Genomic DNA, 25,679 nt, shown 5'->3' with positions numbered 1-25,679 from the left:
ATGTAGTGACGGGAAAAGAGGGAATGGGTGCAAATGGAAAGAGAGTAGGTTTAGACTGACTATTAGGGGAAAACCCTTTACTGTAAGAGAGGTGAGGCTCTGGATCAGGTTGCTCAGTGGTGTTGTGGATGCCACATCCCTGAAGGGGTTCAATGCTGGATGAGGCTCTGAGCAACCCGGTCGAGTAAAAGGTGTCCTTGCCCATGGCAGGGGGCTGAAACGAGACGATCTTTAAGTCCCTTCCAACCCAAACCATCCCATGATTCTATGGCGGCCTCTCGCTATGAATGTCGCTGAGCTCCAGGCCTATCGGCCGTACCTTGGCACACCTCTCTCTCCTCCCTCACGGCGCGCAGCTCTCCCCGCGCCGCCTCAGGTGGGGCACAGGCCGCTCCCGCCGCGCAAGGGCCGGGCGGGCACCGCCGCAGCCCGAGGGGGGCGCGGGGCGGGGCGGGGCCGGCGGGGCGGAGCGGAGCGGGGCCGTAATGCCAGCGCTGCCCGGCGCCGCCGCCAGTAGGAGGGCTACTCGCGTTGCTCGCCCCATGGCGGCCAGCAGTGGCACTATGACGGCCGGGGCCGGGCGGCTCTACGACATTGTGGTGTTCGGCGCCTCGGGCTTCACCGGACAGTTCGTGGTGGAGGAGGTGGCGCGGGCGGCGGCGGCGGCGGCGGCCGGCGAGGGGCAGTTGTGCGGCGGCCGCCTGCGCTGGGCCGTGGCCGGACGCAGCCGCGAGAAGCTGCGGGCGGTGCTGGAGCGGGCGGCAGAGCGGCTGGGTACGGGCCGCGGCCGGGGCGGGGGGCGCAGCGCCGCTGCCCGGGGAGGCCCAGCGGGTCGGGGGTGCGGGGAAGGACTGAGGAGCGAAGCGGGGCGAGCCCCGGCGCTGCGCCGGGGAGGAGGGGGCTCGTCCCGGGCGGAGCGGTGTCGGTGACGGCGGTCTCCGGTGCGCAGGGAAGGCGGCCCCCGGGGAGGAGGTCGGCGTGCTGCTCTGCGATGTGGACGACGCGGACTCGCTGGCCACCATGGCGAGGCAGACCCGGCTGGTGCTTAACTGCGTGGGCCCGGTGAGTGCGGGGATGCGGGCGGGGCGGTGTCCCCGCGGCCTTCTCCTCCTCCGGGGCCGCGCCTGGGCTGCGGGTGGCCGCGCAGGAACAGCGCAGCTCTTGGAACTCGAGCCCGGTGTTCCAAGTACAGACGCGTACTGCAGTGGCCGAAGGGTGTCCCACCGCCATCGCAGGTGGTGCGGTTCAGGACAGGTCTCCGCATTGAAATACAGCCGTGTTGGTTTTCAGTCTTCCACAGGCAGCCTAAGATACTGACTGGCCCAGCGTTTTGGGTTGGGCCAAAATATCAGTGGTGCTGGGGTTAAACATGGAGCTGGAAAAGGGGCCCACGGGCTTGCTGCCAGAAGCATTTGGCCCTTTTAAAACTTACAGTGGCAGTATTTGCAGCGCATTCAGAGAGCATCAAAGTGTGCGAGGTGGAAGTTGTGTAATGGGCATCTCTTTGAAATTCAGAGTTTTTAAGTAGAGAATATGCCGAGTGCATAAAGTGTAAAGTGAAATTAGTGGCAGTATTCAGTTGGTCTTGGTGATCTGATTTTACGACAGAAGTCAGGTGCAGTACTATGCAGCAAGCTCCGTTATGAGCAGTGAGGTTTATGTTTTCTTCTCCCCACAGTCCCAGTAAATAGAAGTGTTGTTGCATTTTAGCCCCACTTAGAAAAATCGATAGCTGAGGTTCACTTTTATTGCAGAGATGTACTTTAGGTAAAGCACACTGGGTGAGATGTGATGTGTATGTTTTCTTTTGTTACATCTGGTGTTCTTTCCTTCTATAGTATAGATTCTTTGGAGAACCTGTGGTAGAAGCTTGTGTTGAAAATGGTGCAAGCTGCATTGACATTAGTGGAGAACCCCAGGTATGTGATGGTAAAAAACCACTACCTTATATAATCAAGGCTCTGCAAAAGGAGTGTTTGTTTAGTATGTTTCATGCTTCTGCTAATGTTTCTGGACATGACAACAAATTCTGACTCCTGATCTATGATTTTAAGATGCAGTAATTGTTTTAAAGTACACTATACTTAGTTGTATAGTTTTCTTGCTTTTAAGACAGGAGCCTCTTTGGTTCCCTGTAGAAGTCCCAAATTGCCGAATTCTGCTTCGAGACTCTGTTGTGATTCTGCATAGGAATTTTGTACTTCTTTTCTCACTGCTGTGAAACTTTCATATTACTGACCAGGAGGCATATATATTTGTCAAAGATACTTGTAAGTGGTTTAAAGCATGGAAGGTGCTATGATGTGACAGTGAAGCACTGATGGCTAGTATTGGGTATGGCTAAGAATGAATTTCAACTTAAAATATTTGTTCTGGCTGTGTTTCAGTTTCTGGAAGGAATGTACCTGAAATACAATGAAAAAGCTGCAGAAAAGGGAGTGTATGTCGTTGGAAGCTGTGGCTTTGACTCCATACCAGCAGATATGGGAGTACTGTACACTAGAGACAAGTTGAAAGGTGACTGGAATAAATGCATTTTTATGGTGAAAAGGGAATGCAGATTATGCTGTCATCCCATTTCCTAAAGCAGCAGTAGTCCTGTGGAAACTCTTTCAGTGTCTCTTTTTTCCTGCCTTTACCAGGTGACCAGTCTCAACCAAATGTGTTAGAAATTTAAAGTCACATTCCCATTGGATGGGTCATTGGGTAGGGGAGGGATTCATGGTCATGTTGCTCACTGACAGGGCCCTGTGATGAGCCCAGTTGTTCAGAGCATGGTGCTAATAACACCGAGGTTGTGGGTTCCATCCCCATGTGGGGCCATTCACTTAAGGGTTGGGCTCGATGATGCTCGTGGGTCCCCTCCAACTCGGAATATTCTGTGAATCTGAGAGGACAGAATGTTCGGCTGTGAGCAGCAGGCTGCTCCACCAATGTGTGGATGTCCCTAGGCAGCCTCAGCACACTGCCTCTTGTGCAGTCAGAACCTCATAGGGAAGAGACAGTGGGAAGGGTTCCACAGATTAGGGGGAAATCAGGTTTGCCAAGTTTCCTTTTTCAACTACAAGCTCTGAGAAGCTGTTGTGTGAGTTTAAGTAGCAGGACAGTGCCATGCAGTGCTTTTTACTTTAATAGCAGCTAGAGGGTAACTGAAAGAGAAGTATATTTAAGAAAATACGTGAGAGGATTTAATTCTATGTAAATAGTACTTGATCCTGATCCCAGATGAGGATACTCTATTCATCAGGTCTGACTTACAGTTGGGAGGGCCTTTAAGAGTATCCAAATGTTTTGCTTTTATGGACTATTAAAAAGGCTGCTAAATGGGATTGGTTTACATTGGAATCAGCATTCAGTTGAAGAAACCTCAATTCAGATCTGACTGGAGGAGAAACAAGGCATGGAAATGAGTATCTGAATGTTCATGAGGTTGTAATTTGATGTTTGATACCTGTTTTGAATAAAGATGTCTTTTATCTCGTCCTATTTTGACTTTACGGCATTACCCCTGTCTATCCAGTTGCTTGCTGTATTGAAATTTATCCATACAAATACAGTTTTCCAATCTCAGAGCTAAGCAAAGCAAAACAAATCAGAATTTGGAGGCAAGGTGTTGTTCTGCTGTTCATCGAACTAAGCCTTCTTTACAAAACACTATTTTAAGCTATGCTGGACTTAAATATTTTGGGATATTTTGTGTTTTGGGGGGGAGGGGGTTGAGGGCTGTTTTGTTTCAGTGGTGGGTATTTTTTTATTTTGGGTGCACCAAAATTTTTATGTTCATGTTAGCTTTCTCATCATCCTTTATTTTGAAACTTGGAGGAAAACTAAATGTGCTTCTTAATATTACTTTCCTATTTTTTTCCAAGGAATTTTTTTACATTAACTAGATAAGAGAAATGGAAAAAATTAATTAATAGAGGTAATACTAGTGACCTGTATTGAATTAATTTACACAAGAAATGTAATATTTGCTAACTCAAATAGCTGTGTGTCTTAATGTTACATTATTTTGCTTTGAGAGAAGGATGTAACTCTGCTTTTTCAGCTGATAATGTCAGCAGCCTGCTGGTTTGAGTCCACCAGAGTGTTCTCTAGCTTTGCAGAGTAATGACTCTGTGTGCCAAATAATGTCTTCCCTTCCCTTGCAGGTACCTTAACTGCTGTTGAGAGTTTCCTGTCAGTGAAATCTGGGCCTGAGGTTAGTTGGTCTCTACCTTCCTGAAACTCAGGAGTATTTGTGATAACATCACCATAGCCCGTCAGAATAAACTGTTGCTACATTAAGTCAGACCAAGGAGCAAGCTGGCAGGTCTTTGATGATAAGTCTAAGAACTTCATTCTTTAGGAGCTACTAAAAGCATCCTAAGCAAACACCCTTTTGTAAGGTATGTTTGCAGGGCTGTCTACCTACACTTTGCTCTGGTAAACTGTTCCAGGAATTATTTTGTTTTTGCAGAGATGTGGGAAGGATTCTTACACAAGTGAAACTGTAACAGGTCCACAGTGTATTGCTAGTAGTCCTAGTGTTAGGCTGTTTGGGTTTTTTGTTTGTTGGTGGAGGGAGAGTTGTTTCAATGTACTTCAATGCTTGTAATGACAATACCTGTATGTAGTAATTGTAATAATGTGTAATATATGTAATAATTCTAATGTTGTTAAAACAATGCAACCATGATCCAAGCCAGTCTTGATGCCCAGCAACCAAACACTACTGCTCCTGGCATGAGCACCCATATTGCCTTACAAACCATTTTTGTTCTTAAAAACATCTGGAGGAGAGGAGGAAGCCCATGGAATGGGCTGAATGGGAGAGTAGAGTATCTATCTGTCTGTTAAGGAACAGGGGATACTTAAGGGGAATATATAAATCTATATGTTGGGTATGGAAACATATGTTTAAATATATAGCATAAATTCAAAGTGTTGGTAAGAAGGGATTTTGATAATGAGAATTAACTACACTGAGCTGGTTAGAAGAGCTACAGATATATTCAGGACCCACAGAATTTAATGTATGTTGCAGATCATGTGGAAAGAGGGGTAGAGATTGTGTCGGGTCTGGCTGATCTGGAGTTCATTTCCCCACAGCAGCCCTCACACTGCTGTGCTTTGTGTGGCAGCTACAAAAGTGTCAGTAACACAGCAGTGTTCTGGCTGCTGCTGAGCAGTGCTGGCACAGCACTGAGGCTGTCTCTGCGGCATTCCCGCCCCTCACCTCGTAGGCTGGGGTGGACAAGATCCTGGGAGGGAACAGAGCCCAGAGAGCTGCCCCAGACTGACCAAAGGGATATTCCATACTGTGTGTGAGTTCTGCTCAGCAAGAAAGGCTAAGGGAAAGGAGGAGAAAAGTGGGGTATGGGGGTGGGGAAGCATTTGTTACTACTACACCTCTGCTTCCATATGCAGCTTTTGCTTTATTAAATTGTCTTTATCTTGACACACAAGGGATTTTTCCATCTTATTTTCTCCTCTCCCTATCTTAGCTAGGAGGAGCATTATAGAGTGTCTTGGTGAGCCAGGGTCATCCCACACCATTTCAATATACTATCATCATAACATTTATATGTAGTAATTGTAATACACGTAGTGATTCTAATATAATTATTGAAATAATCCACGAAACCTTTAAATACCAAACTAATTACTGTTTCATGGTATGCCACAAGGGTGTTGGTGTACATGATGGGACCTGGAAGTCAGCTGTCTATGGCCTTGCAGATGAAGACAACCTGAAGAAGCTTCGAAAACAGATAGGATATGCCCCTGTTCCAGTAGTTGGTGCAAAGCTTAAAAAAAGGTATAAGCATAAGATGTGGAATATGTGGTCTCCTAAAAGTTCCAGTATTCATGATACAGATTTCTACAGTATTAAATATTAAAAAGATGCATTTAGGACTTCAGTATAGTATGAACACAGATGCTCATCCAGTAGAATTGAAGATAAGCTCAGTTTTACTTTGTTCAAAAGATATTTGTTCATATCTTACTGAAAAGAGAACATGTCCCAGCATTTACTGGGTCTCAAAATTAGCACATTCTAAAGGGCTTTCAAATGACATGGGAAACTTTTGATTTCAGAATTGATTAGTAGAATGGAGGGAAAAAATGAAAAGGCTATTATATTGATTATTAAATTCATCCTTGATACAGTGCATACAGTGAATTATATTTAGTGATATATATGTTTTGAATTTTGAATGAGCCAGGGATATATTTAGAATTGCTTGCATTCAGTGAAAAGAGATAATGCCACAAAAATTCATGAGAGAAAACTGGTAATGGTAAGGCCATTATGGTCAGTTTCTTTCAGTTTGTGTGAAGATTGGAACATTTTTTTTCTGACTTAATTTTTTTTTTCATTTGCAGAGGATTTTTGTTTTACAGTCCAGAGTTCAAGGAGTACTGCCTTACATTCATGGGATCTGATGGTTCTGTTGTGAAAAGGACTCAGCGTTATTTGCACACTGAGTTGCAGCAAACACCTGTAAGTTACTGTTATCTGTAAACTGAGTCTTCCATGTGCATTGCCCTGTTTCATGCTACTTCAGACTGTGGCTGGTCAGCCTGCCTTTGGCTGTTAACATGATAGTTACGAGGTTGTCTTGTCAGGTTTTCCTGGGTTGTATGTATTTGTGGGGAATAGAAACCTTGAGTCACAAGTTCTGATATTCTAAATATCAGAAATATTTGAAAGATAGCCTTCATGATAAATGTATTAAATTCTGTTTCTGTGCAGAGACTTTCCTTGTTGTATCAGCAGAGCTTCTAAAAGCATCATAATTGTCATCTACGGTAGCTATAGCCAGCTCAGGATAGTGTAGTAAATATTCTGATAAAGAATTCATATGCTGCATTTATATCTTAAGATATGTTTGATGCTTGGGTCTCCAGTGTGCAGAGTAAAAGCAGTGTGAAGTAATGGTGATGGAAAAGATGATTAATTTTTGTTTTCCTTAATTTCCTGAGAGGACACCAACAATCTGTGTTACTGGTGTGCAGAATCGCAGGCATCAGTAAAGTGATGTGGGTGAGACAGTGCTTTAAAAATATGCTTGGAAGCTGCAAATGAGATAGGCTTGCCATTGCTGTTTCAATTTCTCTTTAAGAAAAACACAAAGGAAGGTCTAGGAAAGAAGGCTGAAATTTGATACCAAAACACATCTTTCTGTAAAGTTTTCTGTTCTTGTTTACCATGTCTGTTCCCTCTTCACTCTGTAGTTACATTGTCTTCCCAGAATGAATGAGAAAGTGAAGCATTCTTCAAACAGTTCCTTAGAACTAAGACAATTGTTCAAGGCCCTATTTACACTGATATATGTTGTATGAAACAACTGAATCTTGCTTAGGGGGTAGATTGATTTATAAAAATCACTTGATGAAAAAAGCAATGTAAATCCCATCACTGAAAATACATTCTTGCTTCAGGTCCAGTATGGCGCTTATGTGACTATAGGTGGTCTTGGCTCTGTTATCAAGCTGATGTTTATGGGCATGTTATTTCTTCTTCTGGTGAAGTTTAACTTTGGAAGGAAACTTCTGACAAAAGTAAGTTTTTAAAACAGAAGACAACTTAGTGTTTGGAGATACCTTTTTTTTTTTTTTTCCTCTAATTTACTGTCGGTCTTTTTTTTGTCTTCTTTTTTTCTCTCCTCTACAGTACCCGGAATTTTTCTCTGCTGGACGCTTCACAAAGAAAGGACCAACCCAGAAGCAGGTGACTGACTGTTTCCTACCACAGTTACAGAATGCATTTGTTGTATATAGGGGGAATAGAAATTCAGTGTCAACTGCTTAGCCTCAAAGAAATAATTTCTAAATGAATCGCAGAATGTTCTGAGTTAGAAGAAACCCACAAGGATCATCAAAGTCCCAGTTCCTGGCCCTGCACAGGACACCCCAAGAGTCACACCATGTCCCTGAGAGTGTTGTCCAGGAGCTTTTTGAACTCTGTCAGGCTGGTGCTGTGACCACTTTCCTGGGGAGCCTGTTCCAGTGCCCAACCACCCTCTGGGTGAAGAATCTTTTCCTTATATCCACCCTAACCATCCCCTGACACAACTTCAGGCCATTTCTTTGGGTTCTGTCACTGGGCACCACAGAGATCAGTGCCTGCCCTTCCTCTTCCTCCCACAAGGAAGCTCTAACTGCAATGAGGTCTTCCCTCAGTCTCCTCCTCTCCAGGCTGAACAGACCAAGTGACCTCAGCCGCTCCTCATACAGCTTCCCTGCTAGGCCCAAACACATGTTGTGTGTGCCTGTTCAGATAGTTATTGCATATTTAAATAATGCCTTTTAGTCTTAAACATCAAAGCAGGTGTAACTCCAATGAGGAATAAATGGATAATGTTGCTGGGCCTGATGTATTCCCGTGGATGGCTCAGAGCACTCTATCAAAGATGATGACCAAGGGAGACTGATTAGCAAAAACCCAGGACTGAAAGTACTGAGAGAACAGACTTTAGTACATGGACAGTGCCAACAAAGTGGAAGCAATTAAAAATTTAGATTATACCTTTTAAGCAGTAATTCAAAATAACTCCTCTCATGTTTAAATAGATTAGAGTGTTTGGCAGGATTCTATATATAGAATTTGGATACTTATATCTACTACTTGTGCTTTTCTGGTAGCAACCAGTTTCTCTTCTGGTGACTATGCTTTTCTTGTCCACTGCAGATGGATGGAACCTCTTTTACAATGACTTTTTTTGGTGAGGGTTACAGTGAGGGACAAGATCCCCAGAATGGCAAACCAAATGTGAAGATCTGCACTGAAGTGAAAGGACCAGGTATGTGTTAGTAGCAGCTGACTGTTTCTGCCTACCATTCCCTGCTCTAAAATACATTAATGATTGCACTGCTTTTCCTTTCACCCTTGAGAAGCACTTGCAGCATGAACAAAGCCAACAGCCTTTACAGTGTATTAATTTGGATACTAGAATTCATTGTGACATGGTTTTTGAAATAGCCAGATCACTTGTATTCTTGTCATTCTATTTCCTCTGACTTTTCCTGGTCTAATTTTCATTTATGCAGAGCAGACCTATTGAAGGAAGAGAGCTTTAGGGATAGTTTTTAGTTGTTACAGCCTAGACTACTTAGTACTTTGTTTATTTCCAGTTCCCTGAGAGAACTTAAACAGGTCTGATGTGGTATAATTTCTAACTATCACATACTTTTGTTCTGGTCATTCCTTGAGGGGGAGGTAACACCTGAAGTTTGGAGAGAGCAAGAATGTATATTCAGAAAGGAGTTACTGTAGCATAGCTTCTTTAAATAATAGAGATGTGGCAGAATGCAAGTCTTTCATGGTAAAATTCTGAATTTAAGCACAGGATGGGGAAAGCTCTTGCTGTGTCAGAGAGCCCTCTGTCACCATGATATGGTCACTCACAGTTGTATGGTTAGATGCCCTTATGTGAAGCAGTATTTGTCTGGATTAGATCTTAAGGATTTCACCTGCTACTTGGTCTGGTTACTAGGTAAATAAAAGCTGTTCTTAAATGGGAAAAAGCTGTTTCATTGCCAAAGACATTATTCTTCAGAATGCTGTAGGGAAGAGCAGGATTACATTCTACATTTCAACACACTGTATTTCACTGGGGGGTTTTGCTTTGGTTTATTTTTTTTGTCAGAGCCTGGGTATATTGCTACACCAATTGCAATGGTTCAAGCAGGTCTGTCTCTCCTGGAAGATGCTGCTTCTCTGCCTAAACGGTAAGTACCTTCCCATGCTGAGCAGCTTGCTCTCCCTTAAAGCCACTGTGTGCAAATGTTTCTCTTTGAAAATACAGTTAATCAATCCTGTGGATTTGTGTTACCTCATCTAACTGGCTGATTTAAAGCCACTTTCTCTTCACCAGCCCATCAGTTTGAAAGGATGGTAGTCATACGCTTTTAGTCAGGCCTTTGCATCAATTTCTTTATGTTCAGTTAATGAAGTGGTTTTCTATAGTGCTTATATAGATGCAGATGCAGAAATTAACCTATGGGTATAATCACCCTGCCAAATTCCTAACCCATTCTCTTCTCAGATAAAGTGGCTTTTTCTTTCTTAGGCAGGCAGGGAAGCACATCTCTAGCTTCAGAGAAAGGTGTTCCTCAATCACTGTGCCACTAATGTTTTTCCTTTTTGATTTTCACTAACAGGGGTGGTGTATATTCTCCAGGAGCCGCCTTCTCCAAAACAAAACTGATTGATCGCCTCAACAAGCGTGGTGTTGAGTTCTCTGTTATTAGCAAGCCTGAAGTCTGAAGTCAAAACATAACTGTATGAACTAACACCTTTCCTGGGTCTAACTCTAATAAAACTCATTTGGCTGCAAGGGCCTAATCATAAAACAGTTTCACTGTGCTATTGTTTGCAGCAGAAACAGAAGAAAATTTTAATTAAAAGCTATAGTAGTATTTGCTATAGTGAGCAAACCCCTAAAGGGTGGGTATTGAGTGTTAATTCACCAACATATTAAATTGGTAACTTCTTGGGTACTAATTCTGGAATTTTAATCTCCTTCATCTAAGTTCCTACTTCCTGGACCCACTATAGCATCTGCTTCACAAGTAACCATAGCTGTCTTGCTTTGCCCCATTCTGCAGCTATGTAAAGCAGGCAGCCTGGGAACACAAGTGCCTTAGCAGATGGAGCTACTAGTTACCCTTCATGTGTGCTTGGTTTATGTCTTTATTAACATCTTCAATTAATCTTTCCTTTATTTAATAATTGTTCTTAGTGCAGATCTATCTACTTTCTGTAGTTAGGTAAGTAGTCATGAACTGTATTGTGCTTTTGCTTCTGTAGAGAAGGAGGCTTGTTCTGTTGATTGTTTTTGGAATCTGACCTGATGTGATCCAGGTTCTGGGTGCACTGGCCTGTTTCACACTACTCATTACTGTGGTTGATAAGCCTGGTTTTTGCTGTTACCATAAGAATTATGAGAGTGTCTTGTCCTGCTGTCTGATTTCTGGGTTTGCATTTGTGGGCAATGGAAGCATTGAGTCACAGGAATATTTGAAAGGCAGCCTTCATAATTTTCAAGAGTGTGAGTACATTAAATTTTGTTTCTGTGTAGAGGCTTTTTTTTGTTCTATCAGTAGAACTTGTAAAAACCATGAAATTACTCTAAAATACATAAAGGTCATGGAAGTCTCTATCTCCCTCAGCTGCATCACCTTCCCCTTTATTATTCTGAGGCAAATCACTTACAGATTGATGCTTTATAGTATCATAGCTGTATTAAGATTGCTTTATGGATGTAGTTCACTATATGGTGGTGTTTTAGGTGCTGCTTCTCAAGTTTATGCTGTCACTGCACTGTCTTCAATAACCTAAAGTTAAAAGATGTCTGTCAATGATTTATTCAGTACAGACTAATTTCACTCTGAGCTAGATGAAAACACTGAAATGCTGATTTTCCTTTCCGCTCACCCCTGAATGAACATACATACCTACTCTGTACTAGCTTACAGCTGAGAGTTTGTGTTTGAGGCGCAGGGATCAGTGCAGTCCCTGTGTGCAATTCACATGCTCTGTTTCTGATATATCTGTTCAGAACTGACCATTTGCCCTCCAACAGGGTAAAATACAATTGGGTCCCCAATAAACAAAACACTTCAGTCATGACAACAGAAAGTTAATTTTTCAAATTTCCTGAAGAAGCAAGAATATACTATCTTGTTGTCTACAATGTTCGCTTCTATCCCAGTAATTTTTGCAGTTTCTACACTGCTCTTTTAAAAGGCACACAACCATTACTCCACATGGCAGCGTTTTCAATTACTGTATTCCAGATGCCAGGCAACAGAGCAACAGCCACAGCTTATTTCTGCACTAATTAATCAATCTGCACACAAGATAGAAGGACTGTAAAGTGCTGTAAAAATACATCTCTTCATGTAGCACTGTTCAGGTCTTCCTGGATCAGAAATGTTTTACAATATTGAAAGAGTTAGAGGGATAAAGCTAGTTCAACAGTATAGATGGTATTTCATAACAAGAAAAAGGTTATAACTGAGGGAGATGGCAATGATTTCATTCAGGTAGGCAAAAGCAAAAAGAGCAGAACCAAGGGCCCATGTCAGGTGTTACTGCCTTGCATGGTAACAGTTTGATGCCAGTGACTGGAAATACAGTTTAACACAAACAACTGATAAGCAAAACTACTGCTGAGAGTCATCACTGAATATGACAGAGACTGACATCACTGACATTGCTTAGTTGTCATTCATGTGACTGGATTAAGAGTCTGAAGCATGCAGTTCTTGGTTGTAGAAGCGGAAATCAAACTATGCAAAGCTACTCAGCACTTAAATACTGTCATGGTTAAGCCACAAATTGCATCTTTAAGCTGCTAAGTATAGATTGAAAAGTTCAGGTTCAACTTGCTTTGTTCCATGTAATAAAAAGTGTATTTCTCAAAGCTGTGGGACAAGGTCACCACTGCAATTATTTGAAAATTAAACTTTCCTTTTGTTCCCATTTCACTGCTTGGAAAAGGACTGTGCATAGCATAACTACGTGCATGCTAAAAATATCTCACAATTTGAATCCAGGGATTTAATCTTAAACAAAGCTCACAAGCTTTTGGTTTGGTTGGCTGCTACTGACTTTTTAAAATACAAACCTTGACCACAAGAGGAGTTTCCAGTAAATTCAACTCTGATGCCCTTCGCAGATTCTTTTGGGAGCTGGAGCGATGTGTATTTGATCTCAGGGGGCTGGATGCCACAGAAGAAGTAGAAGCCCTGCACGGGGACTGCTGGCTCTCCTCTTGTGCCACAGTGCAGGAAGAAACAGGACGAACCACCAAATCCAGCAACCTGTTAAAATACACATTTTAAACTAGGAACACCAATAAATAAATGAAACAAAGCATGCTGTGATCATCTCAGATACTGCAGAACAAAAACATTCAGTGAACAAGAAATACAGATGAACCCTCACTGCTAGGATGACATATTAGGCCCACATGAAAGTGGCAGGCACTTTTTGTCTATCAAAGTCTGTACACCAACAGCTTGGTGGCAGTTTTAAAAAGCTGCTTTTTTAGCTGTTTTTGCTAAAACAAAGCTTTAGTTTCAGCTGTCTTAAACTCTGTAAGCACATGTCCCATAATGTAAATACATGTATTTGCATAACTAAGATTATCATAGCAGAAAAATATGTTTCTCCAAGTATTACTTAGGATGAATTGTGTCTCAAATGCTACATGTTTTATGTGCAAAAAAGCAAAGCAAAGCTGTATTCATGTGTACCTTCCCACCAAGACACTAACATAATTCAGACAAATTTCTCTTGTCCTTTTTCTCTCCCCTCAGAAACACAGAACAAGGCTAAATTTGTGGAAAAGCTGCTTACTTATAATATTCTGAGAAACTGGTTTTCTTGTTTCCTAGCCATGCTTCTTTAAGTCTGGACAGTACTTTAGCAATGAAACTTGTTCTTGTATGTACATTTCCTGCATTAGCTTGCCTTGTTGCTGTGGATAAAGGCTTTGGCCTTGGGACTGTAAAGCAAGAGGGAAGAGTATCAGCCTTGTGTAATCCAAGTGATGGCCAGCTGCACATTGTGTTTCCCTTCTCTAAAATTACCTTCTCTTAAGACCGACGAAGGCAAACGGTACGGCTTGGCTCGCTCTACTGCCAGCTTCCTTTGAACTGTGGGAAGGATCTTGCCATATTGGTCTAACAGAGAATTTCTGGCAACTGCTCTCTCTCTCAAGCGAGGATCACGATCATTCTGACAAAGGAAACGTGTAAAACAAGAAGTTCACAATTTACCAGAAGTTCATTGTACACAACTATCTGCTCTTTCTAACTAGGGACTAAATTTGCTCTATAGACAAAGGAGAACAAATCCACTGCATACAGCCACAGCAAGCTCCACCCAGGAGCACACACCAATTTCACCTGGTAGTTTTGCATAAGTGCAAGGAAGACTGGAATAAAAGTAGAACATAAAACTCCTATATAAAAGGACTCCAGCACTTTTCAGAGCCTTATTCTTACATACTTTCAAAACCAACACAATCAGATCCCTAAGAGAAGTTCACATAACACAAAATTTAACCTGGGTATTTTGAGAAACATAGCTTAGAATTTATGCCATAAAATTGGTAGCATGAAACTACTAGAATCAGAGAGCTTGCACTATAATTTGAGAAAATAAAAAACCCAAAACCACAACAAAATCCCACTTCATGTATTTTACCTGTCAAGCATCCAGGCTGCTCTCAGGTAAAAGCAAAATACAAGACATGACTCTAATCCACAGAAAAAAGTGACATGGATAATTTCTGTAGTCTAAACCATATATAACAGATCTGAGGATGAAAAGGTGGGATGGTCAAAAAAATACCTATTCTTTCCTCAGATGCAAACAAACTTTCGGTGGAGTTAACCGTGGTCTGCAACATTTAATTTATAACTTCATGCAGCAGTTTGCGGTAGTAAAATCACTTCAGCCAGCTTTTAGGTTCAGCTGTAACTTGACATGTAGGATCTTATTCCTAGTCTTTCAAAGAATGGTGTAAAAGACCAAGCAGGATTTTTCTTGAGGGCTATCAAAAGTGATCAGTCGGACCAACACACACATCAGGATGTCTACCCTTACCGTCAGACTGGCCTTCATGGACTGATTCAGCTGGAGTGCTGGGATGTAGTTGGCACGCTGCAGATGGTGGACTAAGAGGAATTCACGGTTCTGAACACCAGATTTGGCCTGTAAAAACTTCTCCAAACACTCCTGTGAGAAATAACACATTTCATGCATCTATTACGATTCTGCCTCTTCTCTTGCCAAAGAGAAAATTAAGACTTTTTTTTGTTTCTTCTCCAAACTCACTTTTTCTGTGTCTGTGAAGGGCAGCTTCAGCAAATCTTCCATGAGCCCCATCTCCTGACAGATTTCATACATGTGCTTTAGCAGCTCTTCTATGTTTAACTTCGTGGTGTGCTGCTGCAGCAGACTCCAAGCCTCCACCATGCACCTGCAGTTCAGGTTTTGGACATGGAAAGCAATGGGAACACTGGAGCCAGACAGATGCCCCACAGTGATGCTATTCATTCAAAGATCAAAGGAAATGGACGGGAGCCCCATTTGGATCATCACTCCTCCACATTTCCCAGTATCTGAGTGCCAAAACAATGGGAGACTTCCTTACCTGTTGGACAACAACACGGTGAGGAACAGCCGCACTTCACTGCTGCTGGACATCGACGGCTTCATCATCTGGATGTACCTGAGGGCTCGCCTGTGCTCTCCCTGGCACATGAGGGACTGAATTATCCTCATGTGTTGCCATGACACTGTCTTGATTGTAGCCGGATGGAAGAGCAGGGCCAGGGAATTCTGGACAAGTTGAGAGCAGCTGAATTACCACAGAAACTCACACCCATGCAACAAACACAGACAAAACTTCCTGCAGCAAGGCTGGATGTGCGTTAGACAAACTTTGATGTCTCACTAACAAAACACTCGATCCAAGGCATATCAGGAAAAATTCTTCAGTATTTGCAGGAAAAAAAAATCAGCCATCCTGAACTAAGTGAATGTTTTAGGCGGAGCAATTCAGATTTTGCTAAGTTCACAGAACTCTGTGTACAGACCTCTCATTTAATAAACACATTACTAGAGAACTTACGCTATAAAATAAATTGGTTGTATGGACACAGCGACAAGAACAACATTCAGTATCAGGAAGAATAGCTATTAGGTCGAAAAGTCACTTTTCAACTACAGTCTTTTGTCTCAAATCTTCCTGCTACCATCACAGTTTCCACGCTTCAAGTACTCAAAACACTCTTTTAGAAACAGTGCCCAACCAGTCTGCTGAAAACCTAACCACAGACAGCTATGAAAATTCAAATATTAAGCATTATTAAAGTTGATTACACCGTTGTTTTAAGCAATTTCTGTAAAAGTAGTTAAAGCAAAATTTCAAGTCATAACTTATTGCTGAAGATGTCAGAGCAGTGTTACAAAAAAGCTTCTAATGCTCCAACACATTCTAAGTACCAATTTTTGAAAGTATTTTTATTGATACAGCTCTGCAGGGCAATGTGTGTCTAACTCAACTGTTTCATACTTACTTCATAATCATTGTGATCTAGGAGCCAAAACCCTCGAATCAGCTTAACAAGACCCCAAGGGATAGCAAAGGCAGTTGAAAAGGAGTCAGTTGAAGTTTCTGTTTTATTTGGAAAGGAATGCATGATATCCAGCAGCAAGTAAATTGTCTGAGAGTATCTCATTAAGGTGAATAAATTGCTGAGACCAAAGAGTTATATCACACAACGTTTAGCAAACTAAAATAGTAGTATGAAAATCATAGGAAGCAGAAAATCCTAATGTATTGATCTTGTCCTTTTAAGCTATTACAACTTATTATATCAATAGTCAGGTCCTAATCACAAGACTGCAATCTGAATAAACTTCCAGAAAGAAACCCTTGTGGATTTCTGTAAGGCAATCAAAAAGGCAGACACTGGGCATTTGTAACTGCTGTTATAAACTCAGCCTTCTGCTTCCATCAGTGAAGCTACCAGTTGGACACTCAACACACTTGAGCATCCAATGCTTAATTCTTAAAGAAAACAAGTTCTACAGCTGTTTTGTTTTCTTCATTTCCTGACTCACAAAACAACAGAAACTATGGTGTCCTTACAATGTAACTTAGCACTGACTGATTGAAACTGTGTTTAAAACTGCATGTGGATCTCTCCCTCTAAGTGGCATCTTCCCTTTCTGACATCCCATGTCAGGGACATGTCTGAGTAAGGCAGCTTGGAACTAAAACCATTTTTAACTCCTTTGCTCTCCAGGCTCCCATCTCAGCCAACAAACAACAAAAGTAAGTCTGCAGGTTCCAGCAGCCGAAAAACCAGGCTTCTACCCAATGACTGTTCTCAGCCCCCACTTTATAATTCTGTGGGCTTGTACTTCTAAAACACAAAAAAGCAAACACTATTAGCTGGGCTGGGAAACGAATTATTTTGGCAAAAAATCAGCTACTGGAAAACCACTGTTACAAACAGAACCTTTTATTCTGAAGCAGCACGTTTCAGTCATTGCTCTAACACACAGCCTTTTGCTACAGAAACGAGGGGCTTAAAAAATTAAAAACTCTATTACATTTTGAGTAGAACTAAGGAAGGTTTTTATCTTGAATATTCTACGGAACCTGTTTTCTTGTATCAGAAAACACTTTGCAAAAAACATAGGTGACAGACACGTAAGAATATTCATGTGCCACACTGAAGGACTAATAACAAAATTTGGAAAGGATACAATTGCATGTTTGTCACTTTCTTCAATGCTTTCTAGCAAATAGAGATCCAGTAGTGCCTGAAATGAAAGATGAAATGGTTTTCTAATGCTCCTGTCTTTCACAATCATTGGCTTCAGGGGACTGCTGCTACTGCTGGGGTTTTCAGTGAACAGAGCACTCACATGTAAACTAACAGGTGGGTATTTCCCAGTGCCGCCTTCATCTCTCTGCCACAACTTCTCCACTTGCTCTCCCAACTGGGAAACCATTCCATCAATCATCAAGCAGTCAGAATCCCATTTTCCTCTGCAACAAAAGGGAGCAAGGCCTTGGACAGAGTCAAACACTCATTCCAGCCTCTCAGGGTCACAGATTTCTGAGTCAGAGGAAAGATGGTCCTTAGGTCACCATGAACTTCTCCATGACAGAGTCCAAAGCACAAATCCAAGAGAAGAGTTGCAATGACCTTTTGCGGTCCAGGTTTGCTTTCTTGCTCTGATACGTGTAATGCCAAGGAAGTGCAGACAGACAAAGGGTCGTAACTGCAAAAATAACCACTCTCACAGTCTGACAGTGGCAGCATTCTAGGGATTTCCTCTAAGTCTTACCTTGATAAATGCTCGAGTTTCTGTCGGTGACCCGTATAGTAGCTCTGAATCAGAGGGTAATTGTAGAAAGGTCTAGACAAATGCATGTGATCATCTACAGGTGATAAAGTGAAAGCAAGAAAAAGAAGTAAGACCACATTTTTTAACTAAAACTTTGGATTAGACGGACAGAAATCACAACCTCAAGTATTTGGTACTGCATGTTCTGCTTACCTAAACCCTCAGGAAGGAGACTGGATCGACAGAACCAGATCACCACTTGTGCATACAAAGAAATGAGGCTGGTTACCACCTGCTTATTTGTTAAGTCTGAAAAACCTAAAATAAAAGGCAGAACATGATTTGAGCATTGCAATTCCTTTCATTTCACAAAACTCCCTTTGCAGAACCAATAGAAAGTGCAAACAAATGCAGTAGAAACCTGTCTTTGTAGCTGTCTCTCTGGATCACTTATGAATTTGAAGGGAAAAAAAAACACCATTCTCTTCCTCCCCCCACCCCTAAAAAAGACCAGTCACTACTAAGAAACAGAATCACTAAAGATTAAAATTGAACAAAACAAGTCTGAGCTGTTAGATATATTCAGACGTTTGTTTTCCATGCAGCAGAGATTTTTAATTCAGCAAAGCGAGAGTCTTCTTTTGCCCTCCATATGCCAACAACAAACAAAAACCAGCTAAAAATCTCAAGGAAATTGCTTTACAAGTTACTCATTTTGGATGCCTTTATATTTCCCAGCAATTTGCACACAACTATCAATTGCTAGCTAACCATTAGGAACACTTCTCAGCATTACCACACTCAGTTGCTCTAATTGCCACCCAGGTGCTCACTCAGCTCAGTGCTGAATCTGTGGAGCCTCCCCTATCTCCCTACCTCCCCTACCCAGCCACAACAAGCTGCTCTCCTGAACTCCAGGTGGCTGAAATCAAAGTGCCAACTTCTCAGGTTTAAGCTCCTCCTCCCAGCTCAACCTGGCTCTCTCCCAACCATCCAACACAGCAACAGCTCGTGTCTCCTCATTAATAACCCAAGCATCCTTCCAAATCTTAGCAGTCACACCAAAGACCTAGCAGAGCTTTCACCAACCTTTCTCAGTAAGCTCTCGGGCTTCTGTTAGAAAACAGTTCAGGACTGTGCTGAGGTTGCTCAGAAGCAGCTGGCAGTGCTGAAGGGACTGTAATGTCTGCGGGTCAATGAAGTTGCAGGAGCCATCAAACAGCGGAACACCTTGTCAAGGAGCAATATTCAATCATCAGTCAGCACAGCAACTGCAGACTTCCAAAGGACATTTAAACAGCCCTAGAAGACTTAAAGAACCACTTCAAGATCCAGTAGCATACACTGGCAGACTACTCAAGAAGATCCTTTACAAAGAATGACTCCAGGTTTCAAAAGCAACTACACCAGTACTCACATATTTGGTCCAGTTCATCTTTTGTACAGATCACTTTGTTCCACGTCCACTCAAGAACAAACCGTAAATTTCCAGCAGAACTTGGCTGCTCTTTAAAAGAGAAAACAAACAAGACATGAAGCCACCATTTCTTACCCAAACAGACACAACATAAAAACAATGTAAGCAGCATTACCTTCGGAAGTCCAGTGTTTAATGCATCCCGTCAGAAGCTCTAAAGAACCTGTTTGCACAGCAGCTGACAACACTGCTTCTAACTGCTCCTCCTGAACAGAACAGACAGAAGCAAAATCACAACCCCACATACTTTTCATACCTGGGCCTCGCAGAAGTGTCTGTTTCTAACTGGATACTCATTCAGGCATCACAAAGTCCAATGGCACAAATGCAATTATTCCACATTCTCAATTCTTTCTTAACTCTAGCCACAGGCTGGACTGCTTGCTGGTTTGAGGAACACAGGAAAGTTTTCTTCTGACATTTCAACTTCACCCAGGTTAGTTCTAATCTCTACTTCTGTGCCTCACCATTTCAGTCTTCATTCACTGACTGCCCATTAACTATTTTCAATAACAGCATCTGCTAATACTCATTATGCACTTGGTGCACACCCCTTTGCCATCAGGAACACGTGAAGGAACAGAGCAAACGCCACTGTGTTTGCATGGAAATGGTGAAGGTGAGGCCAAGTAGCTCCCAAGAGTAGCAAGACATGAAGCAGCTTTGACAGCCAAAACATTAAGTTACAATTTGCTAAAGTATCAAAAGGAAGTGAAACACTTCAGTTCTAATAGGATGAAATTTCAACCTGACCAAATACTCTATTCTAATGCCATGGCAGTCCTTGAGAAGGATAATGCACAGGCACACACACACATGGGAAATAATGTAGCAGTTCATTCCAGCTAGTGTTCAGACATTTCTTTAAGATTAAATGATTCCGCATAGAATTTCACATTTCTCTTTTCTTTTTCCTTGTCTCTCTTTTATGTAAACATATTCAAACATACATTTGCCTTCTAAGTAAAATTATTACATTCAAAGACATTTCTACACGTTGGCATTTGAAAGCACATGTGATACTTCCATCTTTATCCGAAATCTAGTTTCAGACAACGAAACCTGCCAAATACTACTCAGGGTGGCCAATGAAATTCCAAACCAAATTTCTTGACCTAATCTTGAATTTTCTCTTTCCAGCATCCAAAAGCAGTCCCTGCTCAAATGAATAACAAGTCTCTGAACCACACAGTCACAATTCAGCAAAGGTCAACATAAAATTTCTTGCTTTTCCAAGTTACTTCCCAATCAGAGTTGACATCAGAACATCTAATCAGAACGTATGAGTGTCCATCAGGCTTGCAAAATAAGCATTCTATGGGCAGGGTCAGCTTGACAAGAGGGCTCTTCCCAGTCAAACTCCGAGTTTGGATCTAAGAATATTATTATTTCTGCTAAATATATGTCAACACCTGCCTCTCAGACCAGCTTGAAAGTCACATAAAACTCAGATGGTCATGTCTTGTAGCCACTACAACCTTCAGACAAGAAGGATGTATATCCCCTGGATTCCCCAACGTACACTCACCTGACTCAGACTGGATGGCTGGACATCAACCAGTCTTGGAGACAGCAAGCCAGCTACAAGACATCGAGTGTAGCTGTCATGAATGGCTTCACTTATTAAAGGACCAGATTTCTTCAAAAACTTCAGAGTCTGAAACATCAATCAAAACACACATTCAATCACTAAAGTTCTGTTTTAAAAACAACACCCAGACCAATGGTTTCAATTTAAAAAAAATACCCTGTAGAAGAAAATACCAACCCTCGCAATGCTAAAAGAAGTATTTTCCAGCTTGTTTGTCAATACACAGGCCCTAGTATTTTCCCTGACGCAAATTACATTCTGTTAAAGTTAAACCTAACACACAACTTTAAATCACACTTCTGTGCTGTTTTTGTGGAAGCTGATTCATTTTGCAATAATTAGTGAGCTGGAACTTAATTTGAAAGGGTTTGTCACAAGCTGCGCAGTGCCTCAGAAGTTATACTTTGGCCAAGGTTGAGAGAAAAAACATGCATTTCTTCTTAAACAGTTTAATCTCTTTTTGCCCATTCTCCATGCTGTCCTCCTTTCTCAAGTTCATTGGGGTCAAAACCCTAACTCCACACTATACAAAGAAGTAGACACTTTCCCCCACTTCCACCACACTCTCTCTTCCTACTACAACAATGCTGCATTCCTTTCCAGCCATTCACTCCCTGCTCATGCCTCCCTAAAACAGTCTGTACCATTTGCATGGAACTGGCAGGATATGCATGGAAGTGGGCAGTGTGAGCATAAAGTGGTCTCTGACACTCAAAGCACTGCAAGAGAAAAGTTAGAAAAGGTTCATCTCTTGACAGTCCCAACAGAAATACAGTAAAAAAAAAAGTCACCTCCTTCTGGAAGCCGGTGCAAGTCATGTGAACAATTCCCGAGTTGAGCAAGCACGTCACATCTGCAGGAACAAGGAACGTTTGACAGACGTCGTTACCTGATCACCAGTTTATGCTTTTTAAATAGCGCTCTATTTGTCTGAAAGACAAACCTCCAGCACCCCTTTCTTTCATCACACCACTGACACACTTTCCTTAAAAGTAGTTACACTCTGTCTGTAGAAACTTAAGCTCAATCGCTACCCAGGTGCTGTGCTTTGGCCATTTCATTTGATCACCATCAGCCCTTCCTGGGCTATGTTACAGAAGCCCCCAAACCCAAAACTCAGCAGCCTGTCACATACGTTTCACTAGAGTAAGCACCTTGTCAGGACATGGGAACCAGGTCTGAGAAGGTTTATGGGGCTTTTCTTGTTTGGCATTTTGTGTGACAAGCAATGAACGAGAAAGAGAACCACCAAGTAGCATTTGACCTCCACTGAACCCTGTCACTACTCAAATGAAAAGCAGTGAAATACCTACCAAAATTATAGGTGCTTGGATTAAAAAACTGTTCAGGTGGTGGATAAGAAGGAGGAACCCCCCGACTTAGACTACGCTCGTGTACCAGAATATCCAAAATGAGGTTTGGAGAAGTCATGCTTATTACAGGATCCAGTGACCACAGTGCAAAATAGGGGCAATCATGAAGGAATTCTTCTGGCCTTAAAGAAAACAAGAGCATAAGTTCAGCAGCAATTTTCAAATTAACCCTCTGTAGGGATATTGAAACCACTTCATTAAAACCTACCTCAGTGAGTCTGGCATTTGAGCATGATACCAGCGATTGATGTCAAACACACCCAAATAAACAGACGGTTTTTCTTGACCGTGTGTATTCACTTGCCAACTGAAGATCGATACACTGGTGTCAGGAGAGACTACTGTCAAAGACAAGACATTGTTTCTTACTGTAGAAAATATGAGATATTTGCTGTTATTTCACTCATGAAACACGTCTCTTTACTAGGAATGATAAAAAAATTTATGAAATAACAACCACCTCTGCAATAGGCTTCAGTCATACTGCCTCTTTTTCTAATTCAAATTATATGTGTTTTAAACAAAACACAATTATTTATTAAGTTTTACATGCTGGATGAATAATTTGGGGGGAAAATATGCTAGGAACACATAGACTTCTATTTTTAGAAAGCATACTTGTGTTTATCTTGTACAGTCGTATCATTCAGGGAGCATGATTGATTTCCATATGCAAGTCAAATTCAGGTAACATTCCTAAGCAACAGACAGAATGATCTTACTGTTCAATGAAGACAACTGACAGAACAAACTGACCAGCCTTATACAGATGACCCCATACACTGCTCTAGCATCCCAGCAAACATAAAATAAACCCTATTAATTCCGTTAAAGAATGATGTTCGAGGGATAAGAAGTCTCACATAACTTAAACAGACAGTTTTGGTTTTTTTTAATAAGCCCAGCAAGGTCAGCTAGATGAATATTTAAGACTGTGGGTATAGAACAGTATTCATTTAGATTTCCAAACCATTTATTTAGAATAACCAAGCAGGTACAGGAGAACAAACCTTCATTAACGCTATCCTCTCTGTCAGCATGGTTGTGAAATTTTTCTATGGTCTGAAAGCTGAGGAATTTAGTATTGCTGGTCTGCCCTTTCCAGGGAAAGATTCCACCAGAGAGAGCTAAACTGAAAAGTTTGACACAGTATTTAAAACCCTGCGGGAAAAAAATGAAGAAGAGAGGAAAGGCAATTTTGAAATAATAACATGCATTATACCTAAATATGAATTATTGCAAATATTTGACATAATATGCTTATTTTACTGTATGTTTGCCATGAACAGGAGCCACATCTGACATGTAAGAGAATTAAATGTCAAGTCATAATGGGCAAGTTTGGCTCTAAAGGCTTTTGCACATTTTCAAAATTTAGCATTTCCCTAACTCTAGTCTAGATCTAAACACGTTTTGCAGAATTCCTTGCATCATCAAGGTGTCTTTAAAAACCTGAATCTATACTTACAAAGAGACATCTGAAACAATGCAACACATCTTCACACAAAGCCTTTGCTCCATGTTTTAATTACAGAACCTGACATTACAGCAGCTAACGGTCTGTCATGAGATGTTATCGATAGGCACATCAGTAGAGTGAACACTCATCTCTCTAGAAACAATGAGAACTTCCTAGAGATTTAAAACCTTCCTTCAAACCACATAAGCTCTTACCAGAGAAACATCCCTCAATTCCTTATGGACGCACATGGGATTAACATGGACAATGTGTTTAAGATTCCAAATTGCTACAGAGTAAGCAAACTGCTTTGAGATACACAGAAATAGATATACAGAAGGGATGGCCCTGAACCTCTGCCACCACCATTTTCTAAGGAAGCATTAACTGAAATTCTCTTTCCAGTACAGCCTTCACTTAACCTGTCCACCATACAATATGTGAATATGTGTGTATTGTGGGAAAATAGCAGCTCTACAATTAAAAAAGCCCAACAAAACACCAAACTAAAAAAAACCAGCAAAACAAATTCCAAACAAAAAACAAGTTTCCTAAAATTTCAGAGATCTAAAATGAACTGGCATGAAACAACATTATCATTCTCTACATTTAATTCCTCTAATCTGAGAAGAGACAAGTTTTCTCTTAATTGTTCTAGGAAATGCTACAAATAAATATAAAAGTTGTCTAAAGTAAATTAATAGATTAAAAATTCTTTCATCACTGAAAAGAAAAAATAGTAAAATTTGTCCTGAAGCATGCACATTCCGTTCTATTTTATTCAGGAATTTTGGAAATAACACATATTCATGCACTGTAGCTAAGAAAAATCAAAACCAGCTCTTAAAAAAAATAACATGAAGCCTAAGCAAAGAATCTTATCTTTCTTATAAAATTACTAAAGATAAAATCAATTTTAATAAAAGATGCTGACCTGAACAAGATGTCCATCATACTAAAGGACAGTTCCATAATATAAAGCACTATAATTCCATAAACTCATCAGGCATTCAAATATCTTAATGACTAGAAATTTCAGCTTTTATTTATATACAAAGAGCTAACTTAACTGATACTCAGGGAAACTTCTTCTTTCCATCTCTCACATACAAGCCTGTCTTACCTCGTACATGACTTGTCCTGATGCCAGACATTTCCTGTCACCAAATGCTAACTGCAACAGATGTAAACTCACAGCATTCCCCTCACTGAAAAAGAAATGAATGAGGAAATTTGATTAAAAAACAGTTTACAATCCTCATTTTCATTTTATTACATCTAAGCTGAAACTAACTTAAGAGCATGCTCTTGTTGAAAAGAAAAACACTGCTTCCAAAAATATGATAATTGGTCACACTTAGCCAGTAAAACATAAAGGATGAAATTTTGACACAAAAGCTTCAGGGGCAAATGCTAACTATACCACTGAAAACCTTTAATATGCAACATGGACCTAAAATAGGGAAATACTCTCCATGAAAACTGCTTTGAAGTCAGGCTCAAGAAGACTGCCACTCTATGAACAGCTGGGCTAAGTAGTTGGCTGATGCTAAGAGAGGTTTGTACTCTTTTCCCACCTAAGTTCCAGTCCCTCTCTTGCATGCAGCACACACTTCCATACTCTTATTCATTATCCCAGCTGGAAACCATTGATTGATTTGCTGAACATTATTCCTTTTCTGCCAGGGAAGCTGAAATGGCACACAAGGACTCCAAAGACTTCAGAAGCTCTCATGAAGAAACTAGCAATACTGTCATTGGCCTCTTTTTAGGAATAGCTCTTATGTGAACAAATATTAAAAAAATAAAAAAAAATCAGTGGCTTACGGTAATTTTTATTCACCTTTGTTGTGTAGACTGAGCAGCCCATAAGTAGCAACAATTTTGGAGATCACTCTCGGGCTCTT

The 25,679-nt window shown here is 41.2% G+C and overlaps 2 protein-coding genes across 2 annotated transcripts in view; one reads left to right on the top strand and one right to left on the bottom strand.

Annotated features, from left to right (window-relative positions):
• The first annotated feature begins 498 nt into the window (after positions 1 to 498).
• Positions 499 to 11,068, top strand: SCCPDH (saccharopine dehydrogenase (putative)). Its single transcript, XM_086878158.1, has 12 exons — positions 499 to 774; positions 950 to 1,062; positions 1,839 to 1,919; positions 2,388 to 2,517; positions 4,152 to 4,201; positions 5,670 to 5,800; positions 6,370 to 6,487; positions 7,429 to 7,548; positions 7,661 to 7,717; positions 8,678 to 8,789; positions 9,636 to 9,717; positions 10,150 to 11,068. Exons 1-12 carry the CDS (start codon positions 543 to 545, stop codon positions 10,253 to 10,255), a joined length of 1,332 nt encoding a protein of 443 aa, XP_086734284.1. The 5' UTR covers positions 499 to 542; the 3' UTR covers positions 10,256 to 11,068.
• Positions 11,069 to 13,350: 2,282 nt separating this feature from the next.
• Positions 13,351 to 25,679, bottom strand: part of LOC111926993 (protein ELYS-like) — an 18,725-nt gene continuing 6,396 nt past the window's right edge. The window contains 20 exon segments of the mRNA XM_086878159.1: positions 13,351 to 13,502; positions 13,588 to 13,735; positions 14,609 to 14,740; positions 14,840 to 14,984; positions 15,159 to 15,346; positions 16,087 to 16,233; positions 17,285 to 17,341; positions 17,447 to 17,570; positions 17,873 to 17,966; positions 18,086 to 18,190; positions 18,962 to 19,102; positions 19,290 to 19,379; positions 19,465 to 19,555; positions 20,878 to 21,006; positions 21,732 to 21,793; positions 22,254 to 22,435; positions 22,522 to 22,654; positions 23,324 to 23,474; positions 24,896 to 24,980; positions 25,616 to 25,676. Of these exon segments, the coding sequence (XP_086734285.1) occupies positions 13,351 to 13,502; positions 13,588 to 13,735; positions 14,609 to 14,740; positions 14,840 to 14,984; positions 15,159 to 15,346; positions 16,087 to 16,233; positions 17,285 to 17,341; positions 17,447 to 17,570; positions 17,873 to 17,966; positions 18,086 to 18,190; positions 18,962 to 19,102; positions 19,290 to 19,379; positions 19,465 to 19,555; positions 20,878 to 21,006; positions 21,732 to 21,793; positions 22,254 to 22,435; positions 22,522 to 22,654; positions 23,324 to 23,474; positions 24,896 to 24,980; positions 25,616 to 25,676 (2,417 nt within the window).

The sequence above is a fragment of the Cyanistes caeruleus genome, chromosome 2 (genome assembly GCF_971803275.1).
Source record: "Cyanistes caeruleus chromosome 2, bCyaCae1.hap1.1, whole genome shotgun sequence".
In the NCBI taxonomy this organism is placed as follows: domain Eukaryota; kingdom Metazoa; phylum Chordata; class Aves; order Passeriformes; family Paridae; genus Cyanistes; species Cyanistes caeruleus.
Note: the sequence above shows the minus strand (reverse complement) of the source record. Positions and strands in the feature narration are given on the sequence as shown.